This window comes from Hyperolius riggenbachi, chromosome 2 (assembly GCF_040937935.1).
Source record: "Hyperolius riggenbachi isolate aHypRig1 chromosome 2, aHypRig1.pri, whole genome shotgun sequence".
Lineage (NCBI taxonomy): Eukaryota > Metazoa > Chordata > Amphibia > Anura > Hyperoliidae > Hyperolius > Hyperolius riggenbachi.
The window spans coordinates 520,609,357-520,626,341 of record NC_090647.1 but is presented as its reverse complement, the minus strand read 5'-3'; the positions used below and the strand labels follow the sequence as shown (position 1 = coordinate 520,626,341).

General features: G+C 42.3%; 1 protein-coding gene across 5 annotated transcripts in view; it reads left to right on the top strand.

Annotated features, from left to right (window-relative positions):
* Positions 1-16,985, top strand: part of MRPL39 (mitochondrial ribosomal protein L39) — a 128,543-nt gene that overhangs the window by 43,002 nt on the left and 68,556 nt on the right. For all 5 annotated transcript variants that reach the window (XM_068270580.1, XM_068270577.1, XM_068270581.1 and 2 more), the window contains one exon: positions 10,143-10,282. In XM_068270580.1, coding sequence (XP_068126681.1) covers positions 10,143-10,282 — 140 coding nt within the window. The remainder of the gene's footprint in view (positions 1-10,142; positions 10,283-16,985) is intronic.

Genomic DNA, 16,985 nt, shown 5'->3' with positions numbered 1-16,985 from the left:
GATACCGGCGGCGTACAAAGCCTGGTGACAAAGCGTGATCTCATTAGCCGTCAGCATTGGCTGACCCGTGCGGAATATATCAGAAGTGGCTATTGCCTCCTGTTACATTTCCACAGTTCAATTCACTGGCCTTTTGTTAATAATTTCAAATTAATTAGGTAGCAGCAGTTAATTAAACGAACATTACCAGAAAAAATGCAATTAAATTTCTAATTTAATTTTTGTTAGCAGTTACACCAGCCTTGCTCTGCCTTCCAGGATCTCTCTCTCTAGTTCTCCTTTTTAAGGTGTTATTTTTCTTCTTCCCTCCTTTTAATTGCAATCACTTCAATCAGCGGTGCGCGCCCCCATCATCGCGTCCTTGGAGGCTTCTGTGGAGAGGGTTTTATGGAAAGGCACTAATAAATGTTTTTACTCGGCAGGAGAGACTGTAACGCTGCCACGTTTACGACTCCTCCGTACAACAGCGACCGAGGAACATTAACACGCTGTAAATCACAAGCTGTCCCCAGCAAAGCCACTACTTCTGCTAGGCGAAAGATACGAGACCATGTCCTCGGTTCTTTAGCCAGTCCATTTTGTTATTAAAGTGGACCCAAATTAAAAATACAAGATTTCAGAAATGAAATCTATTTTCTAACTTGTAATAATAAATAGCAGCCTTTTTGCAGCTGCATGATGACAAATATGAAATATTTCACATTTTATTGGAGGAGGAACCCCTCCCTTCCTTTCATATTGCCGGTACAGAATCCGGTAGACTGGTGGAGGAGAGAAAAAACAAAAACAAAACACAGGCTGCTACTGATGATGTCACTGGGGAGGTGATCTCAGCTTGTGTGAGATTTCACATAAACGACGCCCCTGTGAGGGAGGGTAGCTGATGACAAACACACCCATCATCTAAAACCTCCTACTAAGCTCAGAAGTAATGGCTGCCACCTGTATAACCCTAGTTATGAAAAGAGAAGGGTGAAAAGCATGCACTGAAATGCTCATAGGCTTGAAGGAGTGTTTATTTATCTTTCTATGTGTCAGAGCGGTGCAACTAAATATTTTGTATTAAAAAAATGTTTGGTTTGGGTCCGCTTTAAAGGTAACCTGAACCGAATGCAATTATTTAAAATAAACATATGATGTACCTGCAAATTAATATTACATGCCGTACTTACCTCACCGTCAGTTCCTCTCAGCTCACCATTTTCTTATTGCAATGATTCCTTCTAGTGCTGACAAGATTTGATAACTGGATCAATTTTGTGAAGTAAAGATCTGAAAATCGATCCCGTTATCGATCGGGAGCAATTTTGACATGTACACACTATGCAACTTCCTGTCCGGTTACCCGTCGATCTGACAGGAAATTGTGCATTTAGCATAACCCTCCAGGGTGGCCTGTTGAGAGCGTTCTTAGAGAGTCTGTTAGCATTATTATCATTACCACATCCTGCTTAAGGTGGCCACACACCATACAATTTTTTTAAATATCTGTTCAATTTAAGAATTGCAATCAATTTTTTTGACTGATTGTAACATTTTAAAAATATACACATGCAACTTCCTGTCCGGTTACCCGTCGATCTGACAGGAAATTGTGCATTTAGCATAACCCTCCAGGGTGGCCTGTTGAGAGCGTTCTTAGAGAGTCTGTTAGCATTATTATCATTACCACATCCTGCTTAAGGTGGCCACACACCATACAATTTTTTAAATATCTGTTCAATTTAAGAATTGCAATCTTTTTGACTGATTGTAACATTTCAAAAATATGACCAATGTACCACAAACGTATGTTCAATATTTTCCCAATTATGATAAAAATGATTGGAAACGCTGACAAAATTTCTAGGGTGTGTATCTTAATAAATTGACAATCTAACACACACCATACAATCTTTAGAAAGATTGAAGAAAAATATCTGGCATTCCGGATCAATAAAAATCGAAGAAAATGGGAAATGCGATCGGATTTTTCAGTTGAATGAAAAAAAAGCTTTCGATTTTTTTCGAGAGGTCCGATCGTTTTTATCGAATTGCTGTAAAATCGGATCATTTTATTGTATCGTGTGAGGCCACCTTAAGATTTACTTGAAAGGTGTGGATAATGCCACATGAATTTGAAGTCTGCCTTCAATAAAGCTTTGCTTTAGGGCTCATTTCCATATGCGCGCTTTAGCCGCACTAATGGAAACACAATTGCAGGTACATCATAGAGTGCATAGACTGGACTGTCTGAGGATGCACGCATTTTGGTGCGATTGCACTGCGATCCCATTCATTATAAATGTATTGGAATGCAAGCTCCTCTGGGGGAATATCACACGATGCAGCGCTTACACATGACCACCTGCCTTGTAATGAAAACGAGCTTTTAGAAAGCAAAACTATACTTTTTCGGGTTTTCAAATTATGATTCTTGTTATCCAGATTTTCCTTCTCGGTCGTTTTTACCTGCTACCTGGTGTCATCCTAAAGGCAAACGTGAACTGAAAATTAAAAGTCAAAATAAACGTACACACATCATACTTGCCTTCCATGTAGTCTACTCATCAATCTCTTTCTCTTCTCCTGCCTCCTGTTTGTCCACTATGACCCATGGAATTCTACGTCCGCTATTTTGAAAATGGCCATTACTCCATAACAGCTTCCTGGTCAGCACACTGTTAAACTGTAAATGAGCCATAGGGAAACATGGACATTACTTTGCTCATCAGTTGTCCTTTAGTTATAACTGACAGCAACTTACATTTTAGTTCTGACAAAATCTTGTCAGGATGTGAAGGAATCGTTGTAAGAAGGAGATTGTGAGCTTCTGAGAGGAACTGACAGTGAGGTAAATATAGTAGTAGCAGTAGGGTATTGTACCGTGTTAGCCATCAGTAAAAGCAAGAAGTTTTAAATCAGGATGATACCATTTATTGGCTAACTACAAATGAATAAGAATAAACAAGCTTTCGGCCTTGCAGCCTTCGTCAGGTTTATATCCTGTTAGTTTGCAAGCTGGTGGTACAGACAGCTTATATACATGCAACATCAAAAGGAAAAACAGATATTTTTTTCAAGCATAAATACATCATTAAGATGCCTTAATACAAACAGACCATCTAAATGGGGTAAGATAAGGATCCTTGTTTACTTTATTGCTCCCAGACCTGGTATTAGGATTGACCCAGAGGTATCGTAAATTCTTAGTTCACAAGTTCAGCTAGGGTGGCTGAGACAGTTCATATATCATCCATCTCATACCAATATAGAAAGTTGTTGTCCTTATTCAGACCCTTCTGCACAGCTTTGAAACAATTTATAAATTTTGTTTCTGCTATTAATCGGTCATTTGGCGTTTTGAAGCCGCCCTTCAGGGCAGTGACACGAAGATCATCCATGCTGTGTCCGTTGGACCGAAAGTGTGTAGCAACTGGGAGTCCAGATTTGGTATCATTAATAGTGTGCCTGTGTCCATTCATACGTTTGCGCAGAGTTTGTCCAGTTTCTCCCACGTACATAACATTGGGGCATTTAGCACACATGATCAGATATACCAGATTGGTGGACCCACAAGAAAATTTACCTTGTATTCTGTACTCCTGTTGTGAACCTGGTATCGTTACCCTGTCAGTGGAGTAAATGTGTCTGCAGGTCCCACATATTTTTTGTCGGCAGGGTGATGTTCCGTTTTGTTGAGGCCTATTCAAAGAGCTCCTGACAATCATCTGTTTTAGATTGTGTGGTTGCCGATATGACAAGAGTGGAGGTTTAGGGAATATCGTTCTCAGTCTGTGATCCTTGTGTAAAATGGGATGAAGTTCCTTAGCAATCCTCCTTAAGATTTCCAGGTGTGGGTTGTAGGTGACAACCAAAGGGACACGTTCCTCTTTCTGGTTTTGCTTATATTTCAGGAGTTCAGTCCTGGGGATGTTGCTGGCTTTCCTGATTTGGGCCTCAGCCATGGGAGGACTGTAACCTTGTTTAATGAAAGTGCTCTTAAGGTGATCCAGGTGCTTGTCTCTGTCCATCCTGTCAGAACAAATCCGGTTGTACCTTATAGCTTGGCTGTAAATTATAGAGTTCTTAATGTGCTTGGGATGAAAACTGTCATATCTTAGGTATGTGGGACGGTCTGTAGGTTTGCGATACACAGAGGTTTGTATGTTGTTACCCCTGATGTATATGGTGGTGTCCAGAAAGTTAATCTCTGTGTGAGAGTAGGTAAGTTTCAATTTGATTGTAGGATGGAAGGCATTGAAGTTCCTGTGGAACTGGAGAAGATCATCCTCACTTGCGGACCAGATGATTAAAATATCATCAATGAAGCGGAAGTAGGCCAAGGGTTTTATGCCACATGCATTGAGGTATTCCTCTTCGATTTTGGCCATGAATAGATTTGCATACTGTGGAGCGAATCGCGAACCCATTGCCACGCCCATCTGCTGTAAATAGAGGTCCTGTCCAAAAGTGAAATAATTATGAGTGAGAATGAATTTGATCAGTAAATATGTACTATTTATTTGCGGGCACATCATGTGTTTATTTTAAATAATTTTACTCAGGTGAGGTTCACTTTAAAGCAAACCTGAACTGAAAGTTAAAAGTCAAAATAAACATACACGTCATACTTACCTCCCGTGTAGTCTGCTCATCAATCTCTTTCTCCTCTCCCGCTTCCTGTTGGTCCACTGCAATCAATGGAATTCTCAGTCCTCCATTTTAAAATGGCGATGACCCGTAACCGCTTTATAGTCGGCACACTGTTAAATTTTAATATCCCCCCACTTAAAGCGGACCCAAACCAAACTTTTTTTTAGTTCAAAATATTTAGTTGCACCACTCTGACACATACAAATATAAATAAACACTCCTTCAAGCCTATGAGCACTTCAGTGCATGCTTTTCAGCCTTCTCTTTCCATAACTAGAATTATACAGGTGGCAGCCATTATCAATTCCTCCATTGCTGGACACCATCTACTCCACCAGTTTGCCAGATTCTGTCCCGGCAATATGAAAGGAAGGGAGGGGTTCCTCCAATAAATGTAAAATATTTTATATTTGTCATCATGCAGCTTAAAAAAGGCTGCTATTTATTATTATTATTTAGAAAATAGATTTTATTTCTGAAATCTTGTATTTTTAATTTGGGTCCACTTTAAGCTATACTGAAACATTGACATTACCTTGCTCATCAGTTGTCCGTTCAGTTATCACTGACAGCAACTGATACATAACTGACAGCAACTGATACATAACTGACAGCAACTGATTTATTTAATTCCTTACAAAATCTTGTCAGAACTGGAAGGAATCATTGTAAGAAGAAAATGGTGGCTTCTGAGAGGAACTGATGGCGAGGTAAGTATGCAATATTAATTTGCAGGCACATCATGTGTTTATTTTAAATAATTTTACTTGGTTGAGGTTCACTTTAACAAACGCTTACAATAAAAACTATCGGTGACAGTTGGGTACCCCGAGAAAGCTGTGCGGTGGGCCAAATCCGGCACACGGGCGCCCTTTATACAAAAGGGAAGCCGTGAGAAGTCACAAGCTTTATTGATCGCTCATGCACATTACAGTACAGTTATTTAAAATGTCCATTTGTGTCGCAGTAGGGCGCCAGGTGGGCCTCCCCGCATATTGATAGAATCAATTCATCTTGTTTAGTCAGGTTCCCCAACATAATTAAAATTGATTGCTTTGTTCTTAATGTACAGATTTCACAATGTTCAATAGCCGGGCATATGGAGCGCCATTGTTTATTGGTGCTGGCCTTCTGCACGCCTTAGCAGATAAGCCAAGCTCCTGTGAGCTTTTAGATTTTATTTTCAACGAGACAGATTTTCTCTTTCACCTAATGTGTTAAAAGGAACACTGCACAATCCATACACAGGAACTGTGAGGCCTTGATAATGGTAAGGAATGCTGTGCATTGTGAAAAGAACGCTATCTCTAAAATAGAGCATTTAAAAGAAAAGCAGTTTTAACCACTTAACGACCAGCCAACGCTGATAAGCGGTGGCTGGTCGCATGTGGGTTTCTATGGAAACGGCCGCTCGTTCGAGCGGCTGTTTCACGTCAGTTCACGGCGGGGGGCTCCGTGAACAGCCTGCGAGCCTCCGATCGCGGCTCGCAGGCTAAATGTAAACACCCCCGGGGAAGTACAAACAAACACAGAACATTTATATTGCGCTTTTCTCCTGGCGGACTCAAAGCGCCAGCAATCCTCCCCCCCCCCCCCCGCTTGTAACAAATAGCCGGCGGTGATCAGACCCCCCAAGCAGGACATCCCCCTAGTGGGAAAAAAAGGGGGGAAGTCTGATCGCCCTGCCTGCCACACGATCTGTGCTGGCGGCTGAAGAGCCCACGCAGCACAGATCTTCCAAAAATGCTGCGGTCCTTAAGTAGTTAAGGTGGCCATACATCAGGTGAAAATTATCGAATTGAAGGAAAATCTGTGCGCAACATGCCCACCTGATCGAGGTTTCGATCGATTTCAGGATGAAATCGCTTGAAAGGGTCGATCGGACATCCTGGAAAATCACAGTCACAAGTGCTCGATCAGGTGCGATAACGGTGTTCCTCTGGCAGTATAAATAAAATTTCCTAAACTGCAGTATATAGTAAAGCAACCACAAGATGTCACTGTAAAATGTAAAGTGCTGCAATGATCTTTATGGCATTGTGATTTCCTGTATTCCACTCTGTTCTAAGTAAGCTACATTATCTGATGGTGGTGCATGATATTTCTCTGTTTTTCTTCAGTAAAGAGTTCTAACTTGTTATACTGGGTGCCTTTCTGCATGTACAGACCACTCTTCTTCTTCATGTCCCCCCATGTCCGTGTGCAGTGTTTTAAAATCTTGCCTCTCAGATTTGATCAGAATCTGCCTCATGGTTGATCTGCCCATACATCGCCTGATGTATGACCTCCTTTATCGTTGCTTTTCCTGTATTATAATGCCCATCTTAATTTCCATATATACTTGCATATAAGCCGACCCATGTATAAGCCGAGATACCCACTTTTCCCTCAGAAACAAGGAAAATGTTGTTGACCCGTGTATAAGCCCCTCCCTAATATAGCCCCTCCACAGTAGCCAGATGTTCCCCCAGTACACGTCAGCCCGCTCCCTATAGCCTACATTTATTGGACACTAAAAGTGATGACATTTGACGGTTTTAAACCTTTTTCTATCCCTGGAGCGCCTCCTTCCATTCTTCCACTTCCATCGTGTATACCTATACACGTGCTAGATTCTCCGCAGAGATGTTTCCATGCGACCGCCTTGGGTGGGCTCTGTCCAGCGTGTGTACACCAGTGCAAGTAAACGTACACTTTACAATCTAAACAATTACTGTATATACACACGTATAAGCCTAATTTTTCAGCATAAAAAAAAATGTGCTGAAAAGTTCCCCCCTCGTCTTATATGAAAGTCAGTGGAGCAAAACCTGCTCCTCCATCTGTTTGCTCCACTGACTTTCATATAAGCCGAGGGGGGAACTTTTCAGCACATTTTTTATGCTGAAAAATTAGGCTTACACGTGAGTGAAACTGAAATTGAACATACAATCGAAATTGGACTGTGTGTGTGGACTTGCCAACTAATCCAAAAGGTTACTTTGCCTGCAGTGCTGAATGACTTCAGGATTCCCTCAGGGTCTGAGGCTGAATGGTAAACTGCGGAAAAGGAAACAGAACCTGGAGGGTGACTTTGTATTCCATCATACAGGGGATTGAGATAGCACAGTGTTCCGACTTATGGACAGATTCAGGTTTAAACCTGCAGTCCTCTCGTTCATTAAGGCCCGATTCACACCTGTGTTTTCTGACAAAACTGAACGCAGATGCGGATCCGTTCCGGTCCGTTTGTAATCCGGATCCGGTCAGGATCCGTTCCGTTTGCATCTGGATTTTCATCCGTTCTGCATACGTTTTGAATCAGTTTCCGTTTTTTAAAGAGAGAACATACAATATAAATACCTTGGGTCTGGAAGGTCTGGAGAAGCACTGGGGTCATTGTTGGAGAGAGACTGCTGTCTGGACATCATCCTTGGAGAGGGAGACTGCTGTTTGGACCATGGATCCAGTGATTTTGTACAGCTTTTGGCTTGGAATAGCCTCCTTTCTGATTTTCACCTACTATTATGTGGGAAGGAAGCGTGTTCCTCGCAGGAGATGGTGGGTGCGCCCTCTACTCATGAGCAGACAGAGGAAGGGACAGTTCCAGACCCTGTACCGGGACTTGAGACGACACCCAGAAAAGTTCTACAGCTACACCAGGATGTCCCAAAATGGCTGCTGGATCATAGAGAGGCACAGGAAGTGGGGTCGAGACGTCCGGATTTATAGTCCGTGTGAAGTCCATTTCCGTTTTGCATTAGTTCCTGGTGTGCTGGAAAACTGTCCGGATCAGTTCCGGTGGCGGCGACGTTCCGCAAAAATAGTGCATGTTGGAAAAATCCGGAACGCAGGCCTGAACGCAATCCGCATCAGGATCCGGACTAGGTGTAACGGACGAGTGTGTACGGATCCATAGATTTACATTGGACCCTTTCTCGTCCGTTCTGTTTGTACAGTATACGATCCGGGGCCGGAAAAAACGCTAGTGTGAACCAGGCCTAACTGGGGAATACCTGTAAACTGTTTTCATATGGACTCCTGCAAAGATTACTAGCTGGGATTCACAGGTAACAGGTGTATTTTTAAACGGAAAGCTTTATTTTGTTATTTTTTTTTTTTTATATATACACTGTGTGTGTATTTTTTTTTTCTTGCTGGGCACAAAGTTGCTGGATTGCTGAGCTTGAACTTGTAACAGAACTGTGCATTAAGTCATGCTTGATGCAGGGCTGTTTTTTGGTTGTGTGCATTTAAAGGTCAACTGAAGTGAGAGGGATATGGAGGCTGCCATATTTATTTCCTTTTAAACAATACCAGTTGCCTGGCTGTCCTCCTGATCTATTCAGCTTCAGTAGTGTCTGAATAACACCTGAAACAAGCATGCAGCTAATCTTATCAGAGCTGACATTAATGTCAGAAACACCTGTTCAGGGGCTATGGCTACACATATTAGAGGCAGAAGATAGCCAGGCAACTGGTATTGCTTAAAAGTAAATAAGTATGGCAGCCTCCATATCCCTCTCGCTTCAGTTGTCCTTTAGTTCTAGCAGGTGTAATCTGTATTTCAGATGCTATCTGGCATTGTGCCACACTTCGGTCATGTAAAGGTGCTACAGGCAGCTGCCATCAAGGTGAACAGATGGTGGGAGTTAGCTGGGAACTGGTTAGACGTAGGAACAACCTTTTCTGCTTGTTAAACAGAAGCCGTGTAGGTAATAAAGGCTTGCGGAGTGGCAGCAGACGGAGCCCCAGACACAGAAAGCAAGCAATCTATAGAGAGCAGCAGGTGGGGTTGTTACCCACGGCAACAATCAATCAAAATCTCGACGGGTCTTCTCTCAGACGGATGCTGAGATTTAGCACCTCATTAGCCCAGGAGAACAGTTCTCCAAAATACAAGGGAATTTGTGATGCCCAGGCAGAGACCGGTGTAGGTTGAATATAAGGCTGGTGGAAGAATATCGTACATTCTGACAGACTCTAAATAAATCACAAAATCGAGTTTTTCAAATTGTTACACAGGAAAAGTTTGTCATGAATGTGATGATATGCCCTATCCATGTAACAAAAGCTTATTCCAATTCTTTACCTTGAGCTGGAGGGACTTCTGATTTTTACACAGATGACATTACTGTGGTGTAAATGCAAACATTATAACGCTATGGGCAGTAAAGAGCTGGGAAAAAGGTTTTTATTGAATGTATATACTCGTTCCTGGCAGCCATTTTCCTTTCCTGCAGTTGTGTACTCACTAGAGGTCCAGACTGCACTGTCGTCTCAGTCTGGGAAGCCATCTTTTCGTCTCCCATGCAGCTCTGTTCTGGCCACTAGAGGTAAGTAGCGAGTACAGGACGGTGAAGGAGATGGGAAGATGGGTGCCCGGAATGAGGAGACAGTAAAGCCTAGACCTCTAGTGGTGAGTACAGAGCTGCAAGGATGGGAAGACGGGACTAATGTGCAGACAAATGTGTACCACGTGTCTTATTCTAGATCACCAGACAAATGTGTATTGTGTCTCATTGCAGATCTCAACGAGTGGTACTGTGAGAGGTCTGTGTTGGCGCTGGTGGACGGCGAGCCCTGGGACATTTATCGACCACTCACTAAATCCTGTAATATTCAGTTCCTTACTTTTAAAGATGAGGATCCAGAAGAAGTCAATAAGGTCAGTAGACAGTTATTTTAAAACTTTGTATCCCTTCAGTGTGAGGTGTTCATAAAAAGAATTTGTGAATTTGTTAGGCATCTTTCACACAGGAGGCTGAAGGTGGTGAATTCACTGCTGGTTAATGCCTGCTAAGTGTAGGGTTTAACCATTTCAGCCCGCGGGGATTTTTCACCTTATGTATCAGAGCAATTTTCACCTCCCATTCATTCACTAATAACTTTATCACCACTTATCACAATTTATTGATCTATATCTTGTTTTTTCCGCCATTAGGCGTTCTTTGGGTGGTACATTTTGCTAAGAATAATTTTTTTATAAATGCATTTTAACAGGATTAATAAGAAAAAAAATGGGAAAAAAATCATTATTTCTCAGTTTTCGGCCATTATAGCTTTAAAATAATCCACGCTACCATAATTAAAACCTATGTATTTTATTTGCCCGTTTGTCTCGGTTATTATACCATTTAAATTTTGTCCCTATCACAATGTATGGCGCCAATATTTTATTTGGAAATAAAGGTGCATTGTTTCCGTTTTGCGTCCATCACTATTTACAAGCTTATAATTTAAAAAATGTTCGTAGTATACCCCCTTCAAATGCATATTTAAAAAGTTAAGACCCTTAGGTAACTATTTGTCTTTTTTTTTTTCCATTAAAAATTTTATTTGGGTAATATTTTGGTGTGGGAAATAAACAGTTAATTTTTAATGTTGTTATATGTGTAAATTGTAATGTAAAAAATATGTAGATGTAGTTTTACTATTTGGCCACAAGATGGCCACCTTCAGGTTTTTTTTCCCCCCTCCTTGTGCTTCTCGCTAAGCGGAAGTACAAGGGGGATGCGGAAATTTTGACGTGCAGAAAGACTGAAGCCGCTTGTAAGAGCGCTTCGGTTCTTCTGCGGGGGACACGGATCGGTGATCGGGAACCATGTTCCCGATCACTGATCCCAGGGCTACCGGGGGACACCACGGGGGCGCGCCCACGATCGCGCGCCGAGGCACGGCACTCACTGCAGCAGAGCAGCCGCCCGGACGTCCGGGCGGCAGAAATGGTTAAAGTGACACTGAAGCAAAAAAAAAAAAAAAAATTATGATATAATGCATTGGTTGTGCAGTACCGATAATTACTAGAACATTAGTAGCAAAGAAAATATTCTCATATTTTTATTTTCAGTGATATTGTTTTTTTATAACATTGCATCATTCTCTAATATTTGCAGTTTACACACTACTCAGCATTCTAAATGATTTTACAGAGCAGGCAAGTGAACTTTTGAACTGTACTCTGCAGAAAAAAACAAAATACAGTGAGGGCCCGTTTCCACTTGTGCGGTGCGAATTAGTCGCGGAAAACGCAAAAACAAATTTGCGCGCGGATGCGAATTTTACCGCAGATTTGCAAGGGTTTTTGCATATGTTAATGAGTATGAGCGAATTTTACCGCTAATTTGCGGTAAAATTCGCATACGGAAACGCATGCGAATTTCCTATTAACCATTTCAGGCCGCGGGGATTTTTCACCTTATGCATCAGAGCAATTTTCACCTCCCATTAATTCGCTTATAACTTTATCATTTCTTAACACAATTTATTGATCTATATCTTGTTTTTTTCCGCCACTAATTAGACTTTCTTTGGGTGGTACATTTTGCTAAGAATTATTTTTTTATAAATGCATTTTTACAGGATTAATAAGAAAAAAAATTGAAAAAATTCATTATTTCTCAGATTTCGTCCATTATAGCTTTAAAGGGATACTGTAGGGGCTCAGGGGAAAATGAGTTGAACTTACCTGGGGCTTCTAATGGTCCCCCACAGACCTCCTGTGCCCGCGCAGCCACTCCCCGATGCTCCGGCCCCGCCTCCGGTTCACTTCTGGAATTTCAGACTTCCCTCTTTCTCCCCTCAAAACGTTGGGAGTTATGGTTCAGCATAGGTTTTCGTTGTTCCATTGTTGTGTTGCGTTTTGAGCACCTAGGTGGGCACAGAACGAAGACGAATGCAGCCATATTGGACAGTACACATAACGTCTAAGACAAGACCAGGAGATCTCCCGTGACTTAACACAAATGATGCAAACTGATTTCACCATCATTTAAACATTGCTTCCATTCATTTGAATAAAATGGTGGTAGATCTGTTTTAAACAATGCTTTTGTTTCCTGTTAAAAATGTTGCATTTACTGCCCTTGTGAACCAACCCTTATTCGTAGTCACAACACGGATTGGGTAAGGAGGGGAGCGAGGGCGGGGATCCTCTGGTGGCGAGCATGACCTAACGATTACACAGAACCTGATATATAAATTACACATCAATATAATCTTGAAGGCGGAGACTAACTTATTAAAGCATAACTTTTATTAAATCTAATAAGAAAGCAAAGCTACTAATGTATTAGTAACATTTGAACAATTGACGAGAGGCACAGGTACGCATGTGATCTGTGCATGTTAGTAACAACACTATCTCCAGGGATCAAATACCTTGCATCTTTCTTCAAATCGCTATCAATACATATAAGAAAAATCCCACCACCAATCCTACATGTTTCACCGCCTGAAATGTGGTCAGGGGAAAAGTGCCTAGTGACAAGGTGTCAGTGCAAGCTACAGCAAATACATTAACTGCTTGATGCACGCCATGCAGTACATTCACGGCCCTGCAAAGTTCACAGGATGCACCAGGGCCGTGAATACAAGTCTGCAGCGGCGTGCTGTCGATGCTCGCTCACATTTGCGCGCGCACCGCCATTAGCGCCGCTTAGCGGGGAGGTTAATGAATGGGACCGCAATTCCCATTCATAAATCTAAGTCCCCGATTCAATGAATACCGGCGTCTACGAGATGCCGACATTCATTGTATCTTCCTGTTGTTACACTGCTACGCGTTACTTCCGATTCACGTACTTGCATACGTGAATCGGAAATAATGACTGACATCTTGTGGCCAAATAGTATATTACACCAAAATTAATTTTTATTTAAGAAAAATCCCCACACTGACTGTTATAATTAAATTAACGATTTCCATCCCATAGTACCCAAACTTTTTTTTTTTTTTTTTTGATATGTGGGGGGGAATTGACATAAAAAAAAAATAAAAGTAGTTACCTTAGGGACTGAACTTTTTTAAAATTTGTGTCAAGGCAGTATATTACTATTAATTTATAATTTATGGGCTTGTAATTAGTGATGGACGCAAAATGGAAAAACTGCAGCTTTATTTCCAAATAAAATATTGGCGCCATACATTGTACTAGGGACATTTTTTAAACGTTGCAATAACTAGGACAAACGGGCAAATAAAATGTGTGGCTTTATCCACAGTTGAACGTTTTATTTTAACACTATATAATGGCCAAAAACTGAGAAATAATGCATTTTTTGAATTTTTTTCTTATTATTCATGTTAAAATGCATTTAGGATAAAATAATTCTTAGCATACTGTACCTCCCAAAGAAAGCCTAATTGGTGGCGAGAAAAACAAGATACAGATCATTTCGCTGTGATTAGTAGTGATTAAGTTATTGGCGAAAGAAAGGGAGGAGCGCTGACAGGTGAAAATTGCTCTGGTCCACAAGGGGAAAAAACACTCAGTCATCAAATGGTTAAATGGACATTTCAATCAAGAAAATAATAAACAGCCTTTCGGCTCACTCAGTAGCCGACCTGACAGTTTGGAACAGGAAGGAAGTGCAACCAGAGATCATGTGACTGTGAGCAAACTTTATGCAAGCAGGTATTAATAAAGCACAGGTCTTTCATTCGTCGCTTCTCTTTGCTGGTATAATGGGTGTTATTGAGACACGCAGTACAAAAGAAAAGTGGAATTAGAGTGTGAAGTGTGAGCAGAGTCTTTGTCAGCGATGAGGCTGCGCTCTTCTGTGGCTTCCAGCTTCATACTGGTCCAGCAGATGTGAGGATGTGACATTCAGAGCTGCTCCCCTCTATGGAGGGACCTCATTCGGGGAAGTGTGTACTCTTTATTTCACTCTTGCTCCTTTCAGCTTTTTCTCTCCACACTTTTCAGAGCCGGCTCCCCCATCGTTGCGGATCCAAAGCCATTGTTACAGCTGACTGCTCCATGCGTAGCCTTGAAAGAGACTTCTCTACCGCTCACTTCTGCTCATCCCCTGTAGGGGCAGTTCTAAAAAGTTTATTTCTGGCCCTTTCTAAAGTTGAAAATAGCAATCTTTGTAGGGAAAAGTTAAAGTGTTCCCCAGATCTCAGTAAAAAGCCCATGCAGCTTTCAGTGTGTCCAGGCTGACATCAGATTGGGCAGTATAACACGTATGCTTTTTTGTTTGTAATTCTTTTCTGTTAACTGCAACTCGCAAGCTCTGCTTTTTTTTTTTTTTTTTTAATACACCTTAGGGCTGGTTCACACTTGGCACTTTTTCTGTGCTTTGCTGATTGCCGGCGATCAGAAAAGTGCTGCTACTAATGTATCCCTATGGATACATTCACACTGCAGCACTTGCGATTTCGATCAATCGCAAACGCGTCTTTGGGGCAATTGCGCTTGGCATTCTCGTTCTATTGAATGGGAATCACAAGCGTGAATCGCGAGATTTTGTCAAACGAATCACGATCGTGGACCCAAACGCGATCGCCGGATGCAGCGGGCAAGCACCCAATGTGAACCGCCCCTAATAACCTTCTTATTTTCTGCTTGTGTCTGAAGCCTGGCAGTGATGGGACAAACATTTCCCCCTGTCCTGTGACAAACTGTTTGCCAACGAATATAACCTGCGGTTACGACCGGGTCGGCAAGGTCTTTAAAGAGAATCTGTACTGAAAAAAAGTTCCCCTGGGGGGTACTCACCTCAGTAGAGGGAAGCCTCTGGACCCTATTGAGGCTTCCCCCCTCCTCCTGTGTCCCACGGCGGTCTCGCTGCAGCCCACGGAACAAACAGGCGACAATTTGTCAGGCTGTGCAATATTTACTTTTTCTGGTTCCAGCGGGGGCGCTGTTGCGGCTCTTCCCACGGAGATAGGCGAAAATAGCCGATCTCAGTCGGGTCCGCTCTACTGCGCAGGTGCAGGAGACTTACGCCTGCGCAGTAGAGCGGCCCGACGGAGATCGGCTATTTTCGCTTATCTCCGTGCAGAGAGCGGATACTGCACCTGTGCTGGAGCCAGGGAGGAGGTAAATATTTACATCGCTGCCGCTCTGGGAGGATTTTCGCCACCGCTGTGGGACCGAGGAGGACGGGGGAAGCCTCAATAGGATCCGGAGGCTTCCCCACACCCGAGGTGAGTACCCCCCAGGGGAGGTTTTTCGTTACAGATTTTCTGTCGCGAGGAAGTGTCGTGGAAGTCTTAAAGTTTAAGACGCATAGAAATAAGAAGTACATTTCTTCCACAGTAAAATGAACCATAAATTACTTTTCTCTTATGTTGCTGTCACTTACAGTAGGTAGTAGAAATCTGACATTACCGACAGGTTTTGGGTTAGTTCATCTCTTCATGGGGGATTCACAGCATGGCCTTAAATTCTTTATAAAGACATTCTCTGAAAATGATTTATACAAAGATGCTGGCCAGCCTCCCTGCTCGTTGTACACTTTTTTGGCAGTTGGACGGAGCAACTGCCATTAACTAAGTTCTTTTAAGAATAAAGAAAATCCTGAGGACCCCCCCCCCCCCCCCCATGAGAAGATGGACTAGTCCAAAATCTGTCGGTAATGTCAGATTTCTACTACTTACTGTAAGTGACAGCAACATAGTGGAAAAATAATTTATGGCTCATTTTACTCTGGAAGAAACATACTTCTTATTTGTATATGTTTACATGTATTTTAAATTTTAAGATTTTCGCGACAGAGGTCCTTTAGTGAGCAGGCACTGGCCAGCGGTGCACGTTCTTGATCTTGCGGTCGCTCTGTGCACGACTACGTATGATAACGTCCGGTTTCTACTGAGGCCAGATCACCTTTCTGATTGCATTGCTGTTCTGTATGTACTGGATGTATAATATCTTATAGGCAGGACGGTGCTGTATTTCCCTGGGGATAGAGGCCTGTATCTCTGTCTGAGCAGACAAGCCCTCACGGACCAGCCACAGTAAGAACAAGCTCCTGATCTATACCAGACACAGTCTTCTCTCTCCTCCTATGATCAATAGAACAGCATGAGTGACACAGATCGCTGGCGAGATTGCAAGACTTACAAACCCCTTTCTCCCAGAAGCCTCCAGTGCGGATCCTTCACAAGGAGCACTCTGGGAATTGCACAGACACTCATTATGCAGTGATTGGAGGCCTCTTCTTCACAGATGAGCAGACATGTATATAGTTGCTGATTTCCAATCATCAGTAAAATAAATGTGATTGAATTACCCACGGGTGCTTTATTACAGACACTCTGTATCCTCCTAGGAAGGCAGCGCAGGCCTTGTGTGCAGTATGTGTACCTTAGAGCATGTCGAAGGGGGGAGGGGGGGGGGTAATGCATACAGAGGAGCAGATATCAGAGGCTACAGCTGGGGTTTATTATGCTGATATGCTCTAAGTGACCTATTATATATATATATATATTTTTTTTTTTTTTCTTTTTTTTTTTTTTCAAACTCAGCCGTTATGTGACCCAGATATGACCATGTGACAGCTGTGAAGCCATCATACGTGGGTCTCAGGTCTGCATCATAGTTTGATTTTCTTTCCTCTCCTCCCCCCCTCCCTCACTCCATCAT